The following is a 20998-nucleotide window of genomic DNA, read 5'->3' as shown; positions in this document are numbered from 1 at the left end:
GCAGTTCTGCTATGTGTTCTGCTGCTTTTAGAAACAAGAAGAGGGCAGAATGAGACCTAAAATTCATACAGCTCATGGGACGATCAACAGAGGTAACTCTGACAGAAGTTTTTCCAAAGAAATGAAGATTCAACTATTTTCAGAATTTAGTCTTATATTATATATAATTCTTCTTCTGCTTTTAACACACTCTCCAATACTCACAATGCTGTGGTCCTAGTTTTTAGGGGAATATACATAAGATGGAAGGTGTGGCCCTTCTCCCCTTTCGAAGCACCTAAAAATTCAGGCTATGATACCTAACTGCTTAAAAGTTCCAGTCTTGGTGTGAAGATCTGTGTGTCTGTAGCTTTTGTGCCATCCTATGAACACACAATGGGATAAGCTGATGGTCAGGATATCAGCATTAGCACTGGATTGCTTTGCTTCTGCCAGTCTGTGTCACAGCTGACAGAAGATGGGCCGTAACTCTTTCTCTTTGACACCACTGAAATTGCACTACTGCATGTAATAGCCAAATTTGACACAGTATTTTCCCTGGAAAGGAAAGGAAAATGTGTTCCTCAGAAGTCTGATATGACATAATATGCTAAAATAGTCTCCTCTGGAGCTTCTTCAGTCAATCAATAAAATAAGTGACTTGGAGGAATACCGAATACATGTTTTTGATCACGTGGAGACTACAGCTCCTTCTGAGTAACTGCCTATTTACCAATGGCTTTTGTGAAAAACAATAAACATACCCTGTCCCTGATCAGCAACGATAACCAAATAAAATAGAACTTTCACTCCACTATGATCTTAATAATAATCTAAAAATTGAACAATTCCCCTCCGCCTTCCTTCCCTGTATTCTCTAACTCCATTAGAAACAGTCATGGTTTATAGTATGGCTCGCTACAGCAAAAGCACAGGTAGGAGTAAACTGAAGGGGTTTTTTGCAAAGGTGTGGTCCCTTAAGTCTTCTAAATATTTGACCCTTCTTATATTTATTTATAGGGCACAAAGGTCTGCTATTCAAGTCAAAATAAATAAACCAAGACGACATAGCATAACAGTATCATTAAAAATAAGCACTTTCTGTTTTCGAAGAAATTAACATGCCTGTATTGACAGCCACCCCACACTAGTAAAGGAGACACAGAAAAGGACTTGAAGCTGAGCGTTGAGCAATGAGGCAGGGCAGCCAGCTATAGGCAAGGGCATCTTGTAGAATATGAAAAAGCCTAAGTGGCAGTGGGTTGGTTGTGCTGCAAGAATTGATGAAAAAATATTGCACTTCTGACAAAAAAGATGACTGGAGAGTAATAGACATGACGATTCAGCAAGGGACAACGGGGAGAAAAAGATGGAAATACACTAGTAGTCTCGGTAGAAGCTAGGACAAAATTTGGTTTCAGTGACAGATGACCACAATTCAATGACAGATTGAAAAGTAACCCTGACACTTTTCATCCTTTGATTGCCGTCATCAACATTACATCTAGTCAATTCTTCACACACATTATTTCCATATATCTGAAGATTTATCACTCATCTTTGAAAGGTAGTATTTCATTTTGTGTCCTTGAGAAGCAATTAACTAAATCCATCATCTGAATCGTCAGCATTATTGCTGTGTTTTAATCGAATTCCTCAGAAGTGATCTGCCATTAAGTATAGATTCATCATAACATTTTATTTCAGGTTTGCTTTGATTTTATTATCATGAAGGAGGTCACAACATATCAACGTATAAAGAGACATAGGGCATTCAACAATGCCACACATAGTAGGTTGCAGGTGACGTTCAATATTACTCTGTAAATGTTACAATCAAACAGCATATAGTGTTGCAAAGAATTTTAGAACTCGTTTATTACCACGCTATGCAGTAGCAAGCATCAGCTACACTCAAGCTCAGAAGGACTAGCTAATTGTGTGCCAGAAAATAGCAAGCTACATTTGTATTTAGCTTAATTCAGCGGTGTTTTCAGGGAGAGGAAGGAATCTGGTTTTCCCACAACAGATTATTTTTTTTTTTTGCTACACTGCACACCTTAGGAAAAGGACTAGAAGAATAACAACCAGGAAATGCAGCCTCCTGCTTCAGAGAACAATAGATGTGGACAATCAAGAGTCAAGAGGGAAGAGAAGTAAAAATTGCAAAAGATTCATACAGGAGTCTCATGAGAATTGGTCACTTTTTTGAGCTATTAGAACAAATCGTTCAGGGACTTTTAGAGAAAAGTAGTAACAAATGACTATGACTTCTCTCTTAAAGACAGCTGTTCAGTGAGCACCAGCAGTCAAATTAATAGGTATACTTATCTGAGTGGAATAATTCTTTTTTCCGTTAAACCACTTTGCACATATAGAAGCCTTTGTGCCAGCAAGTTACTAAATGCCATTATACATGTGTCTCTGTGGGTAAATATAAGGCAAGATTATAAATTAGATCCTTTTAGATGTGACTAATGAAGGAAAGGGATAACATCACACATGTTAGGGCTAGATTATTTCTTTAGGAAGGCTAAGCAAAAGGGACCTTCTTCAGATGTTGAAATTATTTTTTTTAATGTAAAGACAAATACTTCACTAATGGATCACAAGATTACTTTATGCAAACTTGTGGCTTCCTTTCCAAATTACAGCATCAGCATCCAATTCAAAAGGCACCTAAACACCACATAAATGGGTATGCCGGGAAAGTTGTACAGTATCAAACTTGATGCAGTACTTTACAATCAGGTTAATAATATATGAGCATGTGACTAAAGTGGGTCTACTGGAAAGATAAGCTGATCAACTATCTTAAATGCATTTTCTAATTCACTGCCCATTTTTTTCTTCCTCTTTTTTCTGTCCATTTAAGGGGGAGGGTTTATAAAAAGAATTGTAGGCAGATAATCAACATTTTTAAAATAGCTAATCTATTCCAAAGCTAGCTCAACTATTTTTCCAGAAAAAAAACAGTAGAAATGTCAAAAGAGACACCATTTTTTGATTAAAAGGAAATGAAGTATTTCCCCTTTACAATTGCTCTTAAACACCTCTCATTCATCACACAAACACACAGGTACTGCTAACTACTTCTCTTCACATTCCATAATGCCTTACTGTCCAAGGACTATCCACTTTCTCTGTCACATGAGGTAAAGGTGAAGTCCAACCCACCTCATCTAAGCAATTAACTTGCACCTACATTCTAGGTGCCTAACAAAGGCTGCATAGGGGACTCTGGTACTTTCTTTAGTTTGTTTTCATGAAGAGAGGCAAGTACTCTGGAAATCCTCCACAGAAAGACCGTTACCTACCTAAACTGAGGTGAACAACATCTCCATCTGAATTTAAGTGCATGTTAACTGCCCAGCGTAGCTGGCTCGGATGCCACCTAAAGCTCCTTCTTCTCTTCATTGATAGCTGTCGCTCATCTACCAAAGCTTTCTGCTCTGTGGTGCAGCTCAACACGCAGCTTTTGAACTGCGTGGGAAGTCATTGTCAACATGTATGAAGCCAAGCAAGACCAAGAGACAGAGCTTGTCCCTGAAAACCAAGTTTGCAATAGCAGTTTCCCAAGGTGCTGAGTATATTTGTCCACCTAGTTTCTCTAGAAAACACATTCTCAAGAGAAACAAGGAGCTGTGACAGCAGGGCAGAGTCAAGAGGACATGCAGGTGGCATTCACTTCACCTACGTCCAGAATCGTAACAGACATTTGGCCCAAGCCACCCTCCCTGTACAGAGAATGGAAAGAAACAAGGTCTCTACAATTAGTTATCTTCTAATACAGGTACTGCCAGTCAGATAGGATGGATCACCCTCTGGAGAGTGACAGCTCTCCCACTAGGAAGGGTGACTACATAACTTCACATGGATGCAATGAATTGCACTTTTTGGATATATCCAGCCTAGCAAATAAAGTAAGGCAGGAGGCTGGCGTGGCATGGCACAGCTTGTTTCTATCTAGATTAACTTACTCCACTGCACAAGCAGCTGCATCCAAGCTGCCTACTGGGAATGGACCTGGCATGTGCTAACCTCCAGAGAGTACCCACTCATCACCTGGGAAAATGCTGTGCCAAATCCATGCTAATGATTAACACACGATAAGAGCGTGCCTGACCTCAAGTGCCATGCTCAAGCACAGAAGTCTTGACATTCTGCAAATTATCAGGAGCATCACAACTCTTAAACCTAGCAGATCCATAGCTTATGGGGTCTTTTTGAAAACAAAATCAAAGGTCATATCTATTCTGCAAGTCCTTCAAACATTTTTTGTATGCAAAGCTGCAGCTGTTTTGGGAGATGTTTTTGGTATCCAAACAGAAAGCCTATTTTACATGATGGGAAAATGCTTAGAAAGGCCAAGTGTTGTTATCTGAATAGCCTAGGAGGTCAGAAGCTAAAGCGAATCACTGCTGGTGCAGAGAAACACAGACATGTCATTGTGTTATATGAAAAAAAAAGGCCTAAGTTCATCTTTTGTATCTTTAATGAATAACAAGACTTACTGCATTACTCAGTACTCCCATCTTGAGTTGGTGTACGTTAAAATTCAGAATTTAAATGCATTTTTGTATTGTCTATTATTTTCGACTTCAAAATTTCAGTGCATTTTAAAAGGCACAGTGGCATCAGAAACCACCAAGAAAAATAGCTATCTGCTTACAAAATAACTCATGATCAAGTAGAAAAATGGTTTCCACTAGTTTACATTTTAGCATCCTAAGTCTGGCAGATTAAATTTCTTATTCTTCCAGACTTATTTCCCCACTGAAAAATGTGAGAAGGGCTCAGCCTCCCTGCATAGCCAAGCTCAGCTCTTGGAAGGGGAAGCCCTCAGCTCTTTTGATTCTGCACCAGCCCAGTCCCAAAGAGTGGAGGGCCCTACCCAACCAAGCTCATGTGGGACGTGAATTGGATTACACCTCAATGATTGGTTAACTAAGCAATGAGCTCACGTGCTAAGCCTATGATGGATAAGTGAAGACCTGAATGGGAGATGTTAAAATATACCTCATGTGATCAGGAAATAGTTGTGTGTGACTCAAGGGAATGAAGCTCTTCCTTTCAAGTAACTTTAGGGTTAACAGACCAGCGGTGTTTGATAGTGGGGCTATCTTACAACTCAATTAAAAGAGCAAGGGATGAGCTCTTTTTAATCACATGGACTTGAGCTTGCTTTTAAAGGTTATCTTCTCTGTCCGACATGTATTTCAATTCAAGACCCACACAAAGTCTACTTGAAAAACCCTCCATAGTTCAAACTGTATACAGAATTTTACATGCATTAACCTGCTGGGTAATATTACTTAGTGCTGCTAAAGATCAGCTGTGTATCAGTTCGGCACAGTCTTCTGCTTACCTTTGAAAAGGCAGGTTAAGGAGGAACAATAGGTGGAATTCATCCCAACATCATTAACTGGGTATCTATACTAGGACAGTCAACTCCTCTCACTGTCTTCTCCATCCCATTACCCTGTTAGCACTTCTAGACAGGCACTTCTGGAGGGCCAGTTACCCTTACTGCCTTAAGTATCTGTCTTAGAACAAAAAATACTGTCTTATGGAAGTGCTTCTCTCTGTTAAAGGGAGTTCTGATGATCAGCTCTGGCTGGATGCTGGTCATACGCTGGACAACCTATTTAAAGCCTGTGAAACAAGCCATATTCAAGGACCTAAGTCCCACTGATACAACTATCCTGTACAGAGCTCTGTATCAACATAACTTCACAGCTTCCAGAAACTGCACCAAAGGTACCTCTGGCATCTCTGCAGAGTGCTGTGTTGTGCCATGGAGACATACCCATGAACTAATGAAAATTCAACATTCATATTAGTATGAAGAAAAAAGTCATTAACTGCTATTGAACTGCCAATTATCCAGCGTAACTGCAGACCTCCCAGCACAGCTGTTTTACCTTCCCTCTCTGCTGTATGCAATATTACATTCATATTGCAGGTTACATTATCACAGCAAAATGTAACCTGTTCCTAACTGCTGAAAGAACAAATTATTTTGCCAAAATTATTGGTTCAAATCTGTAACAGTGAATAATGAATTAGACATGCCTAGACTTGGGGATTTTTTCCTTGCAATCTCTGTAGTTATAAGGAACTGCGAAATTCAATTACAAATATTAAATGAACTCTCCTTTTGAAATTATTCTTCTTCCGGCTATTTTTTATGACTCTGGGAAGAAAAAAGAAAGTTTGTCCTGGATAAGGTAAAACCCCTAATGGTAACTAAATTTTACTCAACCTATTCCACTGGAAGTTTTTATTAACCTTCAGTATTGATGGATTGCACTTGGTATTACCCGAGTTTAAATTCTTTATATAATCACATCTTTATTAAAATGAAAATTGTGGGGAGAAGTGTATCATTAGTAAATGATCCTAATGCTCTGGTGACACTTAAACAAAAAGTACTCTCTCTCGGAGTCTTGAAACTCAGGAACTCTCAAGTTACAAATCATGGGAGGCTGCAAGAGTACACCAGAGAAGTATTAACAAGTGATTATTTTATTCTTCCCTAAGCATTCACCACCATCCAGTATCAGAGTCAGAACACTCGGCTGGGTGGACCTTTAGTCAGATGTGTCATGGATGTTCCTGCATTTGTATGTTGTCTTCTGCCAAGCATGAGACTGTCTGCTGTGCCTTTATCAAACTGCTAAGCTTTCGGTGTGACTACAGACATTAAATTATCTGAATAAGCACTCAGTGCATGAATAGAAGTATTCATATAAATAGCACTCCCTTCTCTCTTTTCTGTCTTCAAAGGAATAGGAAAAATTGCTAGGCATAGAGTAGGTATAAATCCATAAAGTTTCTGTGAATTTTCCACTCCTGTGTAACTTAAATGAGTGTACTTCATTACTTGGGCACGATGAAAGGCTGTCAACAGAAGTAAAAATTTACTTATGTTTACATGCACAGAAGTCCTGACTTTGTACCTTACAACTCATTTTTTTTATGAACAGTTTATCTGAAAGGATATTCATGCGATGCCTGTTGCAATCAATGCAAAGATACCGAGAACACGATGAAGATACATACACAACGTTGGTAACTAATGACATCTCAGATGGCATGGCACATCCTTATGACACTGGCATATATTACAAATGACCTATGGGAGACTCCTGACCTTCTGCAGCATCAGCACGAGACCAGCAAGGGGCATTTGAAACCACACCAAGACACACTTGTGTGTATAACTCAGGGGAGCACTGACAAAAATTATAATTAAATCAGAGCACAGATTCACAGAAATACAGTACTGGAAAAGATCTCAAAGTATCAGCTAGTCCAGCCTCTCCAGAGGCAAGAGCAACACCACTGGAAGAGCTATTTTTCTAGACCTTTCTTGAAAACCTGCAACAAAGGAGATGCTACAACAAATGTATTTATCTAAAACTTATCTGAAATCAATTAATTAATGTCTTCAGGTCTTAACTTCAATTGATTCTAAAGAGCAGCTCATCATCCTCCTCTCACCACCAGCTTCCTACATATTGGGAAATTTATGTCCTCTCCATCCTGTTTTTCAGCGCTAAACAAACCCATTTACTTCAACACTGCCACATACGCCCTGTTTTCTAATTATTTTAATTAGAAACATTTGTTTTCCTTCCTAACACCTCCTGTTCGTTTCCATCTCCCTGCAAGCCAGTGCAAAAACACTGCACACAGCATTCTTTCTCAGGCTTCACTAATACTGGACAGTTAAATCCCCATGTCTCATGAATGACACTTCTATTTATGTACCCAAGAGTAAGATGCATCTTTTTTCAATTGTATTGCACTTGTGACTTGGATTAACTTTTTCACTTCTTTATACTCTGGTCTAGTAAAAACTCCACATCCTTTTTTTCTGCAGTGTTGCTTAGCCAATTCTTTCTCATTTTAAGGACTGGATTCTCTCTTCCTTACAAAATGTAGCACTTTGTGCTTGCTACTTCTTTATTTAGGGCCATTCCTCTAATTTGTAAATGTCATTTTGAATTCCCTTTTTTCCCCTGAAATGTTTGCAATTATTCCAGATTCATGTCATCACAGATTGTATCTATTTCATCACCCAAGTCAGGATGATTCAACGTTGGCAGCTGGAGTTGGCTTTTAAAAAGCCTATTGCCACCTCCCAGCAACACTAACTATGTCCTTGTCTCTGCATAACCAGGTATTTCTCCCCCTTCACAGCAGCCACTTTACTCTGTGGATGTGCAGAAGCCTGTCATCAATTCCCCTGGCCAAACAGGAGTCATTCTCCTATCACACCGCCTGCTATAAGCACTTTTCTCTCTGTCGACAGGAACTACAAAACATGACAGGAGTGGAGAGAGAGCGTGAGGCAGGCTGGGGGAGTTCACAGGTACTGTCCTGAGGAAGAAAAATGGATGAGGCAAAGTCAGAGGATTAGAAGGAAGGATGCTCTTGTCAGCTGGCAACTAGAGGGCAGGTAACCTGCTAAGATAGACTGTCCTCCAGGAGCACTACCTGTTGCTGCCGTCTCCTTGGGGATGGCTGCTGGCTCACCACCAGCACAGTGAGACCACTCTTTGCAGGGCTATGCTGGCCTCAGAAGATGCTTCCCTGCTTGAGCAGTATTTACTTCTTCTCCCTTTTTTTCCCTGTTATCTATCAAACACATACACAGATATAGATATATATATACACAAAAGTATTTATATGGTCTATCTGCCATATCTATTTAGTATGATCTACTAGTCTCCCTAAGTACGTTAATTATAAAATATATAAAAGCAAAAAACAGCATATAAAGATATATTCTATTTTATATTCTCATGATTGGTGATCAAGTTATAAGCACTGCACATATTAATCTTCTAGCTAGAAAACTTAGCAATAAAAATGATTATGTAATCACTCTATTAGTACAATTCATTGAATTTCTGCATTGGAATCTTCAAAGAAAAATATGCCAACTCAGTTATGATTTCCTGTATGAGGTAACTTTTGAGATTCTGTTTGCAAAGTATTTAGAAAGTAGCTGTTTATGCCAGAAAATAAAAGCTACATTTATCATAGGGAACATAGGTTACATTTCACCATGCCTAGCTGCAGCCACTTGAAGACTAACCACCATTGCCTTGGCTCTCTCCATAGCCATTCAGGAAAGATGGACACCTCCCAGAAAGACAAATCCTTCCACCTTAAAAAAAAAAAACACAGATGTCTAAGATATCTGACACAAATTAGTGCCTGTCTCCTTCTCCTGATTTCAGAGGGAGCCTGGAGTATGAGCTTTGGCTGGACACCTAAAGAACAACTCACTTACCTAAACAAGGGTGTCTGGTGCCATCTTGGATGCCCTGGATTATGCAGGACACCTGCATAGGGCTGGCAGGTACAGCACAGGATCTATGGGAGTCCCCTACCCTTCTGGAGAGCTGTCTGGAGTCCAAACCGGATACCTGGAGGCACCTAAAATAGCTAAGAAGCACTACTAAAGTGTCATCTTTATTTTAAGATAAATAGCTCTCTGGACTCCATCACCTGTACCAACAAGAACAAGACTTAGTTGTTTCAACTTCAGGAGCTGATGTCATGTCTAACACATGTGCACAGAGCACACCGACATGGCAGAGGACCTGCAAGAGAACTGCACCAACCTGAACTGGGAATTGGAGGACAAGTACGATACCATGAAACTGAAATGACAGTAGACACCTTTGCCTAAGCAGCCACATTCTGTTCTAGATCCCCATTAACTATGATTGTAGAGCTTAGCAATTCAGCTCTTCAGCTCACATTTAGACATCTAATTGTATACAACTCAATTTACATGAACGGAATCCCACCCCATTTTTTTGACATTTAAAGTAAGACGTGACAGTATGAAGGTTCTGCACCTTCAGTACTTCAGGTGAAGTATGAATTAATTCACCTAAAAATAATTATTTATGCATCACTGTCTAAGGAAAGTAGACAATATTTGCCCTGGGCGAGTAAGAACTTTAGTTGACCTTAAAGCAGCAACTAAAACAGTTTGTCAGAAAGATATCAAAATTGCTTTGAAAATCAGCAGGCACCAAATGAAGCCCATATGTGTACTTGCAGTTTTATAATGGAACATATGTAAAAATAAAAAATTACAGTGTTAGCATAGAACAGACTACTTCTTTTTCAGAAACAACAACTCGTAAGTTTTATGGTCTGACTTTATGTCAAACTAATTTTCTGAGTACAGTATTCTCAAAACAGCAGGATGACTATACAGACAGTGATGCTGCCTGGGTTTTGCTGGTTTAATTTTATCGAAATTAGAGTCTTTGAAAAACCCTGGATGAACAGCTCTGAAGTCCCCTCTGTACACAAGGAGAATGCAGACAGCACTTTAGAAAGCAGCAGCACAAGTTTCCTTTCTTAGAGGAGATCATACTATTCTCCGCAAAACATTATCTCTAAGGAGAAAGGTTCATTTTTGCAGTGATCCCCTACTTCATCCACTATACAGCTTTACCTCCCACAAACTACAGAACTCATCCTAAAATTACGGTAAAATGAACACACAGCACCTTAGTCTTCCAGGTATAATAATGAGTTTAAAGAGGGGGTTATGTGGAGACTCAACGTATTGATTATTTAACTTCCTAAGGATGAAAAGCTACGGGAGTATTTGGGTGCTTGAAAATTATATGCCTGGAACTAATGCATTTGATACACAGGCCAAATGTTGAACAAGAATCAGACTATAAAAATTCACGAATTGTGGATTCTGTCTGATCAGAAATAGGCTGACCAACTAGTAAAAAGCACGAGAACTATTTTCTTTTTCAATTCACATAATCTAAGCAAAACATACCTCTAAAACACAGAAAGTACAGAACACGATCAACCCAAATAATGTAAAATGATAAATTATAAAGCTAAATTATTGAAATCTGACAACAGTAATCTTCCATACTCTTTATTTGTAAAATGACTTACAGTATTTTCTCAGTATTACATCTGTCATTATTGATTAGTATTCTGTTTGGAGATGTACATTACTTACATTTTACAGGCATTTACAGCAGTTTTAAATGCAATTATATGAGGTATGCACAAAAACAGGTAGGTGGTTAAGTACCCAATTACAGGTATAATTTGTGAAACAGGCAAATAATAATGGGAAAGTATGCACTGGTAAAGCAGGGAAATAAAGCACATATGGAGATATGCATATATATGCATATATATATATGTGCAGGTCATTAACAGACTGCAACACTTCCTTGAACAATGCACTTACATGCAACTTCATTAATTCATTCTTGCTACCATATATGTAACTCAAAGTATAAATACCAAAGCATATTATTTTTACTTCATAAATGTTTAGTATTTTCAGTATGATGTAAATAGTATAGCAGAGCAACAATTTCGATAATGCTACTCAATATTTTCAAGATGTTATGAGATCAAATAGAAACTGCTTATTTCAAACTTTTCAGTAAAACCATTTGATGCTGTGCAGTCCTGATACTTACATCAGTCCTCCTGATCTATCTTAGCATTTCAGCATCAAAAGTAAAGAAAAATGTTAACTGTTCCATGTAATGTGAGGAAGATGTACAGTATTATTCAATAAGTCTATTCTGAAAAATAGCTACAGGTAGCCTGGATGCACGGAGGGCAAAGGATTTTTAATAATTTTCAACAAAAAGACTAAAAATACATAAATAAATTTTTAAAATGCTGGAAAGACAAATGAATAACTTGTAACTGAAGATTCACAGAGGAATATATTACATATAAGCCTACAGTTTGATTAAGATTAGAAAAGAGTATGATACAGGCTGTAATTCTTGTTATAAAGAATTGTCATCATATCACTGACAGCTACATTACAGGCTGCCTAGAAGGCAATTTAATAAAACTTGCTGTAATAACTTTTTATTTATATTCATAAAATTGAAGAATGTTAATTCTCTGGTTATTTTATTTTTAATATAGAGATGAATTTTAACAAGCTCATTTATAAAAGGTTACACCAATGTCTAGATTTAAATTGAAGGAATTAATGTCCATACTATCACAGTTCACAGAGATAAATTCTTGTAAGAATTCCAATAGTTGATGAGGCTAAAGGTCAATGCTCACAATATCTACTTGGAATTAAATGAAAGAATATGTCAAAGATTAAAAGTTTAGTTAGCAACCAGCATGGAGTTCAACAGCTATGTCTCAGGTCTTCAAAGTAACTGTGACTTTTTTTTCCCCTCCTCCAAATTACTATCTTAGAACATATACTTTAGTAACTAATCTTGAAAAGCTCCTTCTGTTCATCCTCATTCACCATTTCTTGATACTTACTCAAGAATCTTTGCAGATCAGTATAAAGCTACCTAAAAATGTGGAAGTAATCAACTCAGGCAGTACTTGAATATAGCTTTGCTTAGTCAAAGATGACTTCTTTCACAGGGAGAAGACACAAGCTCAGCTGAAAGTCTGGTGGTAGTAAGGCATTCACCAACCAGAAGCCCTTTCTGCCCATTTTTTCCTGAAGTTAATTAATACAGTTTTTGAAACAACAGTACATTAGCAACTCCCATCAGAAACACCCATTTGTTTCTGTTGCAAGATCTGTACTGATATTTTTCAGACTTTGCATTGCCCCATGAGAGGGCACGGGAAAAACCTCTTCACTTCTTTACAGCTCTGGCAACTCATGGGAAACAGTGGGCACTGACTTGTGGGGCTGCAAGAAACTACAGTAATTGGTACATTGGCTCACGATCCAGGAGAAAGGGATGGCACCCATCCTCTTGAGGAGCTCCTGTCTCATTCAAGATCTGATTACCCAGTCTAGCAGCATAACAAGCAGTGTAATTACTTAGTTTTCTTTATACCCCTGCTACAGTGGGTTTGACAAGTTGTTATTTAAACCTAACAGGCTTTCCCACAGCTGGGGAAAAAAAAAACCCATACATACCCTCATTTTCTTTCCAGTCTCAGTCTGCCTTTCTCTGATATATGTTGCTTATGTGGCACTTCACATACACAACGTGTTATATATTAATTTAATGTGTAATGAAGTACTTCCCTAAGTCTGGAGCACAGCCAAAGGTGGGGAAGGTGGCAGTGGGGACAGTGAAGTCAGACTTTTCAATTACTCTTCAAAGACTCAGCTTCGTTTTTTTTTGAGAAGCGATCCTACAGGTACAGAAAAGCCTGTGGAATACACATGTCTCTGCAGCTGCCTGAATTTGCAGGAAGCCTAAAATAAACTCTTATAACTAAGAACTATCTCATGTGTCCCTCCTGAATGAGTAGAAAGACAAGACGGTGATGGCACTTTTAGCTTCAAACAGGTAACTGTATCTCTGTTAAAACCGTTTTTTTAAAAGATTGAGAGTAAAGCAAAAAGTTTCTATCTCAGAATTTTGCGTAGAGCAGGTGAAAGGAGGGGCAGGATTAATGAAAATACACAGATGATGTATAAAGTCAAGCTATGCCAGCTTGTAACACTGCCACAGTGCATGGAAGGAAGGGTAGTGCAGGTGTTAGTGTCATATTTACTAAAAGAGAGCTCAGCTTCCAAATGTGCAGAATTATTTTTCATGCCATAAATGTAACCACAGCATTGCAGAGTAGGCTGGTGTTTTTACCTCAAGTTTGCAAAAGGAAAAATCTGACATACAGGGGGAACGAGTAAGTTGCTCATAAACACAAAAAATCCACCTCAGATTTACAATTAGGGCAACAAACAGCAATTCTGCCTTCCAATCCCGAGCTACCAAACTGCACAGCGCCAGGGACCGAACCGCAGAAACACCCTGAACACCTGCCTTTTCCTCAGTCAACCTGACAGCCCTCCAACAGGCTCCCTTCGCCAAGCAAAATGACAATTCCTCCGAAGTCCAGACGCAATCGCGCCGGCTCTAGATGCTCAACAATAATTAACACGCTCGCACATGTCAGAGTTTATCCACCGACAAGCTGGGCTGTCGGGAAGCCTGAACCGCGCAAGAAACGCGGAGACACCGACAGCCGCAGCCCTCTGCCACCGCCACCGGGAACCCCCTCGACCGCCGCCGCCGGCCCGGTCCGCTCCGCTCCGCATCCCGCCGGCTGCGGGGCCGCGGCAGGTGCCGGTGGCCCGGCGGAGCCCCAGAGAGCTCCGGCCGGCGGCAACCGGGGGGGAACAGGGAGGGGAGGGGGTCAGGCGGCCCAGCACCCCAGGGCTCGGCCGGGACACGCACGCCCGCGGAGGCGGCCGCCGGCAGCGGGAGGGGAAAGGAAGGAAGGGGGGAAAGCGAGTCTTCGGGGAAATAAAGTTTTCAGGCGAGGAGGGCAGCGCTCGGCGCCCTGCTCAGCTCGGCCGCCGCCCGCCCAGGCAGCAGCGACTTCGTGCGAAGGGAGAAACGGGGAACGGGTGGCCGTGACCCTCCGGGCGGCAGCCCCGGCCCCGGCGCCGGCCGGGCCCCCCCCGCTACTCACCATGTTGACTTCGGAAACCATGTCGATGCTGGCGATGTCGATGTTCATCCCCACGCAGACGGGCGGACCTGCGGGCAGACGAGACCGTTACCCGCCGCCGCTCCGCGACCTGGCGGCGAGATGGGCCGCGGCACTGGGGCCGCGGGAACCGGCTCAGCCGTGCGGGAGCGGCGGCAGACCCGGGGAGGGGGGGCGTGAGGGGGGGCTCCGGGCAGCGAGCCCGGCTAGGGCGACTCACCTCCGAAATCCGGCCGGAGGCGGATGTCGTAGCCCTTCAACAATTTATCCACAGTTTCTTTCACGAAGGACATGTTGCCGGGATCGTTCACACTGTGGGCGAGAGAGACGGAGGGTGGTGGGTGGGGGAGGCAGAGGACGGGGTGCGGGGGGCCGGGGGCGACGGCGGGAGCGGGGAAGGGGGTGGCGGGGGGGGGGGGGGGGGGGGGGCGAGCGCATCAGCTTGTTCCCCTGGCGAAACGCATCCCGACCCGCCGCCGCCGGGGCACGCTGGCTCCTACCTCTGGGCGCAGCAGACCACGGCCACCAGGACGGGAGCGGAGAAGATTCCGAAGATCCTGCCTCCTCCAAAGCCCCACATCCCTCCGCTCCGCGCTCCCTCCGCGCAGCAGCAGCAGCAGCCGCCGCCGCTGCGATCCGGCTGCCCCGGCTGCCGCTGAGGAAGAGGCGGAGGCGACAGTCCCCGTTCCCCCTCTCGGCCCTCCCCCCACCCCCCCCCCCCAAAAAAAAAAAAAAAAATCCTCCACTCCCTGCCCCAACACCGCTGCCCGGCCCGCGGGAGCCGCCCGCGCACCCTGCTGCGCCCAGCCCGCGGCCGGACGCCGCCGAGCCCCGGAGGAAGCCGCCCTCCGCCGGAGCCCGGCCGCCTGCCTCCCCGCCGCCCGCTGTCCCCACACGACGCCGCCCGCCCTGCCGCCTTCCCGAAGCCGGGAGGGAGGGAGGGCAGGGCGCCGCCGTCCCTCCGGGCGGAGAGCCCGAGGAGGGGCTCCGCGGGGAGCGGGGCTCGCCGGGGCCGGCAGCAGGGGGCGGTGGCTCCCCCGGCGCCGACTCGGGGCACGCCCGCCTCGCCGGCCACGGCCACGGCTTCGGCCCCGCGGCACCGGCCCTGAGGCGGGGGCTCGCTCTCGCAGCCTCCGCGGGGATTCCCCGCAGCCTCCTTCTCTTCGAGAGAGCGGGGGCATCCACGGGTGGCAGCCCGCCAGGACTCCCCTGGAGCCGGGTGAGAGGGGGCTGCCCGACGCCGGGCCGGGCTGAGGGGGCGCGGACCGCGGCTCAGCCCTGGGGCAGCCCGCTCTCCTCTGCCCCTCGGCCTGCCCCATGCGGGGTGACTGCACCCACCTGCCCCTTGGCGCGTCCTGGGAGCGGTGGCCGGGTGGAGGCCGCTGGGGCAGGAGAGGGAGCTGGGCTGGGAGCCCTGCCCTGACCCGCACGGGGCCGGAGGGGGTCCCTGCCATGGCCAGGGGTGCGGTGTGCGTGGTACTGGGCCTGAGGCTCCCATCAGCCGCGCCTGTGAGGATGCCATCAGCACAGATCTAGATCGTCATGGTTTGCCAGGCAAGACCGCTGGCTTCAAAGCACATGTAGCCAGGCTTGTTACACAGGAGGATAATGAAGGGAAACTGCACTGGTGCCAAGGGACATACAGTGAGAGCCGTGGGCTCTCCATCATGTTGCCTGTGAGCTTCTGGGTGCTCTTAACTTTGTATAAAACATTGGTTGGGGTGGAGACAGCACAGTTGTTATTGTTAACCTCCTTCCAGGTTAATTAGTCCTTTCAGCAGGACTAATTGGCATGGAAACAGAAGCACACTGACTCGGCTATATTGCCTTTGGTTCCAGAGCTAGCTCCTTCTCAATGCCAGACCTCTTCACCATGCTCTACCAGCGGTGTAAACACACCCTTAGCCAGCTCCTGATTCTGGTTACATTGCAATCAGTGGCCCCTGGTCCATGACAGAGTACAACATTTCGCTAGTCAAGCGAGAAACGCGAGGTCCTTTTGCGCACTTTTTCTCTTACCACTCGTTTTTCATTCTACAAATCCTCTTCCCTTAGAGAAACTGCTGGGAAAAGGACGGACACTCGAGGAATGCTGTGGTGGTGTGTACAGGTGAGAAAGCATGGATGGCTTTTCGTCTCTCCTCAACAAATTCTTGAAAAGAAAGACAAGTGCAATCCATGTTGTACGTCCTGACCTTGTTGCTGTTGCAGTTAATAATAAAGCTCCAATAAAAGAAGGAGCAGGCTTGGTTTTAAAAACAATATAAAACCCTATAGGCAATGAGGAAAAAAGTAGAGAAACTGAGTGTTGCCAACTCTTGTGATTTCATTTTAAGTTTTGGAATATTTGGATTTTTTAGTAGTGCAGTAATTACTATGATTATAAAGAAGGGAAAATCTTAGCTTTCATTTAAAAGCTAATAAGGCTTATGAAGAAAGCTTGAGAATTGTGACACAAAGCATACATGACTCAAGGGCTCAAAAATGAAAAGTCAAATAATAAATATATGTATATAAAGGTATTTGAAGGCCTTGGATTCTGATTTTTTTTTATGCTATGGGTGGGCAGTATTGCAGACTAGTTCTTTCAAGGGCTTCAGAGAAAGTGAATTTAGGGAAGGGTACCAACTCTGTTCTCTCCCCCTAAGTGCTGAAAGAAAGTATTCGCACTGAAGAAAATTTTTCTTATGAAGAATTTGACGTGGTTTAAACGCGCAACTAAGCACTAAAAACTTTCCTTAAATAGATTGTTGGTTTCATAATAGAAATAAAATATTTTAGAGAACCCTACTTCTGATTAATATGCTATCCTTGTACTTTGGAAACACATCTGAGGCAGGAATGAATCAGGAGTGCTGTAGAGTCTGTCATATTTTATCACTTCATTTAAGTATTTGTCTTCTTGATCTTTCAGAACAACCGTTTGCATTTACTTGTGGGTAGTTTAAAGGGAATCCAGGTTGGAGCTGGTGGGACAAGGAAATATTTAGGGGGTTATGGAGCATTTGTTCCTTGAGACTTTGGATTCAATTAGGCTTAGCAGTAACTGAAAGACATTAAACATTACAAATGATCAATGAATTTCACAAAAGGTAAAAATCACCTCAACTTATAGTGAAAATGGCACTTTGGGTTTTGTCCGCAGAAAAGACTCAGAGCAAAGCTTCTGTGGCAACAGTCTGGAGGTAAGACCCAGCAGACCCCTGCACAGTGCAGCATATTTAAGGACATAATGGAAGCAAAGACTTTTGGGGAACTGTTTAATGTGGCCAATAGAAGAAAAAAACAGACAAAGAAATAGAGTCCTTGTCCTGCCCCAAAATTTGCCACCCTGACTTTTCTCCTGGAATTAGACTCTTAAACATCTCCTTTCAAAGGATGTTTCAAGCAAACAGGTTATTTCAAGGCATGGCAGGAAAGAGTCTGGGCACTTTTATTCACTAAAGCAAAGCAGCCAGTCAGAACCTGCAGGTTCTCCATCCAAGAAAATCCCAAGGATATATCTCCTGAGCTTAGCCCAGACTACAGCATCTTGGGGCAAGGTTTCATCTCTGTTGTTTGAAATGTGCCACTTTTCAGCATATAGTTAATTAGGGGAGAGAGGGAAAGAGTTAACATGACTCTGTGGTCTAGTGGTTTGACTCTTATCTATGAAGTACTGTTATTTCATAAATGATCCAGTAATTCATGAATTAATTACTGGATAAAATAAATCAACTTTCAGTGGCGTAAGGAACGGAACCCGATTCTTTGCTCCCCTTAGGTGCCTTCCTCATTGCTCATTCTCACTCTTCCTCTTTTTCCAACATAGAGTCTTTCTGTCCCAGTAAAATTATCCCTGTAAAAGCTGAGACTTCGAATGTTGTAGTTCAGGGACTAAAATTCTTCACCATTTCTACTTCTTTGGTGAATGTTCCAGCCTCTGGGCACTGAACAGTTGAGATCTGTGCTCCTGATCAAATTTTGTTCAATAAGGTAAGCACAGTGATATTCTTTTCTTCCTTAGAATTGCCAATATTGGTAAAGGCCACTTCAAAAATGTGTAAGTCTAAACTGCAAAGGCAAGCTTTATGTGTGAAGGAGCAAAAGGCCTGTCCTTGGCCAATGCAAACACATGTGGAAGAATACACCTGTCAAGCATACACGTGAAAGAAGCCCTTGGGGTGAGTGGGGTTACAATGGATTCATCAGCTATATCTGCATTAGCAAGCACAGAGGCTGGTCTGTAGGGCAAAACTGCTGTTGCTGAGGATCTGACATCCATGCCATACACATTTTGGTTTTTTTCCCCTTAGTTCTAATCTGGTCATTAGCAGTTGGACCACATTCAGTGTGCTGCTGGGGTGCATTTTCCACCTTAGATTAGTGTGAAAGGAATCGAGTTCATGTACTCTGAGACTGCTCTGAGTTGTGAACCAAAGCACAGTAAGTGGGAATGATCAAATGATTCACTTCACAGGCACGGTCCTGATCAGCACTAAAATGCTATGTAGATGCACCCCATCATCTCCTTTCAGAAGGAGCTGGAACAGAGCACACACAGCCTTTGTTAAAGGGCAGAATTTGTTGAAGGCAATGGGAATGGAATAGGAGCCACTCAAAATTTTGGAACAAATTCCAGTTTTCTTCATCATTGTCAGTACTAGTGGAGATACAGAAGAGGAGGCAATGACAGGAAGGCTAGACAAGAGGAGAGGTCTGCTCACAACTGATGCATTTGCAGTACTACCGCTACCAGTCACCAGACTGTAGGAGAAAGACCAGCTTGAGAATCAGGGAAGAAGTATTTGATCACACCATGCAATACATCACTGAGCTCTTGCACTAGAAAGCGGTACTGAGGGTTTACCTGACAAAATGAACATAACCCAACTTATACGCTGAGGTCAGAATCACTTATCAGAACGTTTTCTTTTTCATTTTCCTCTCTGCCTTGTCTGTCAGTTAACTGATTTTGACAAAGATCCAGTCTTATCCGGAAGCAAACTGCAATCACAGAGAGTTCAACGATACAAAAGAGATAGACAGAAGCTAAAAAAAGTAGGAAGAATTGCTGCTACAGCTGAAGTGGTGTCTTCTGAGGAACACAGGACATTAATCTTGCTAGGCTGAGACCCATGCTGCTGCTTACCTATTCTGCCTTGCAGCAATTTTAATAGCCTGCTGGTTTAACCTGCTGAGAAGGTGTAATTAATAAAACTGGCTGGGAAAAAATCCACGAGAAAATTTTCAACTCTTTTTTTTTTCCCCAAGCCTGATTTCTTTTTTACTTTATGAAATCAAAAGTTGAGGACCATTTTTGCTAAAGCACTGTTGAACAGAAACTTAATATTTCCTTCAGAAAGCTCAACTTTCTTACTTTCTGTCCTACAGTATCTCAGCAGAAGCGGAGTTTTAGAGTGACAGGAGGGTGCTGGGGAGTAGATACGTGGCATGGGGCTTAGGGAATACTCTGCACTTTGACAGTTTCATACGCTCTGTTTTGCCTGTTTAGATAACAAGCAGTGGTTGTTGGACATACTATGTGAGGAAAAAAATATTACATTTATCCGCTATGTATATTTATCAGAAAGCGTATGTAATATTTGCTGCTGTTGACTAATTCTCAACAGTTTATGCTGAGCTTATAACTGACAAAGAGTTTATACTCATTGTTCCCATTTCTGTCAGGCAGATTGCAAACAGCGTTGCATGAATCCGTTTGCTTTGTTGCATAATTTGCTGGTTTTCTTTAATTATATGGAAATATTAATGTTATGTCAACAGTTCTGATGTAGTGGAGTGAAAGTTTCAGTGGGCCACATAAAGAATAAGGTATTAATCAATATGAATAATGGGGACAAATTTGCCTTTAATAAAAGGCTTGACCCAAATTGTTTTGAACTGTTGTTTAATTTTCAGATGGTTATTTTTCTTCATATTCAAGAAAACAGAACAAAAATTTGCATTATCTGAATTAGTTTAAAAGAGTATTCCTGCAATGTTCCATTCCTTATGCAGCAAAACCTCTGGATTATGCACATAATGAGTCAGACACATCAAAATAAAAATCCATTGACACTTTGGCAGAGGAAGAAATAATCAAGGCTCTTTATAACTCACATTTTTTCATCATAAAGATTAATGTTTATGCACTGAAATAACACAAATACATTAAAGAAGCCTGTGGTGCTTTAGAAGTACTATAAGTCTCTGTCCTGATGAAAAGATGGTCTGTTTAGAAAAACAGACAAGTAACTGAGTTATGAATTTTTTTTTAACTGTAACTGCAGTTACAGGAAGAAAGAAGTCTTACCTCCAGATCTTGAGGTAAGACTTGAGGAAGAGCTATTTTACGTAGGACTTGTTTGTTAAGATTTTCTACTTGAGTGTTTTCATCGAAATCCTTTTGTCAGGAGCACATTACTCTGAACAAAACAGTATGCAGCAGTTACCTTTTTTCTTTAAGGTTAGATAAAAATAGAAGGATATCACCCATTTCTTTCTGTTTTCATATTTATCAATAACTTTATGAATCTCATTTGTGATAATTATTATTTTTGCAATT

General features: G+C 42.4%; 1 protein-coding gene across 1 annotated transcript in view; it reads right to left on the bottom strand.

The window, feature by feature from the left end:
• GABRB3 (gamma-aminobutyric acid type A receptor subunit beta3) overlaps positions 1 to 15031 on the bottom strand; it is a 119787-nt gene extending 104756 nt beyond the window's left edge. Inside the window, exons 1-3 of the mRNA XM_068424458.1 lie at positions 14952 to 15031; positions 14672 to 14763; positions 14434 to 14501 (exon numbers count right to left, since the gene is read on the bottom strand). Of these exons, the coding sequence (XP_068280559.1) occupies positions 14434 to 14501; positions 14672 to 14763; positions 14952 to 15031 (240 nt within the window). The remainder of the gene's footprint in view (positions 1 to 14433; positions 14502 to 14671; positions 14764 to 14951) is intronic.
• Positions 15032 to 20998: the final 5967 nt, after the last annotated feature.

This window comes from Nyctibius grandis, chromosome 2, assembly GCF_013368605.1.
Source record: "Nyctibius grandis isolate bNycGra1 chromosome 2, bNycGra1.pri, whole genome shotgun sequence".
NCBI lineage: Eukaryota > Metazoa > Chordata > Aves > Nyctibiiformes > Nyctibiidae > Nyctibius > Nyctibius grandis.
This window is presented reverse-complemented; position numbering and strand designations above follow the sequence as displayed.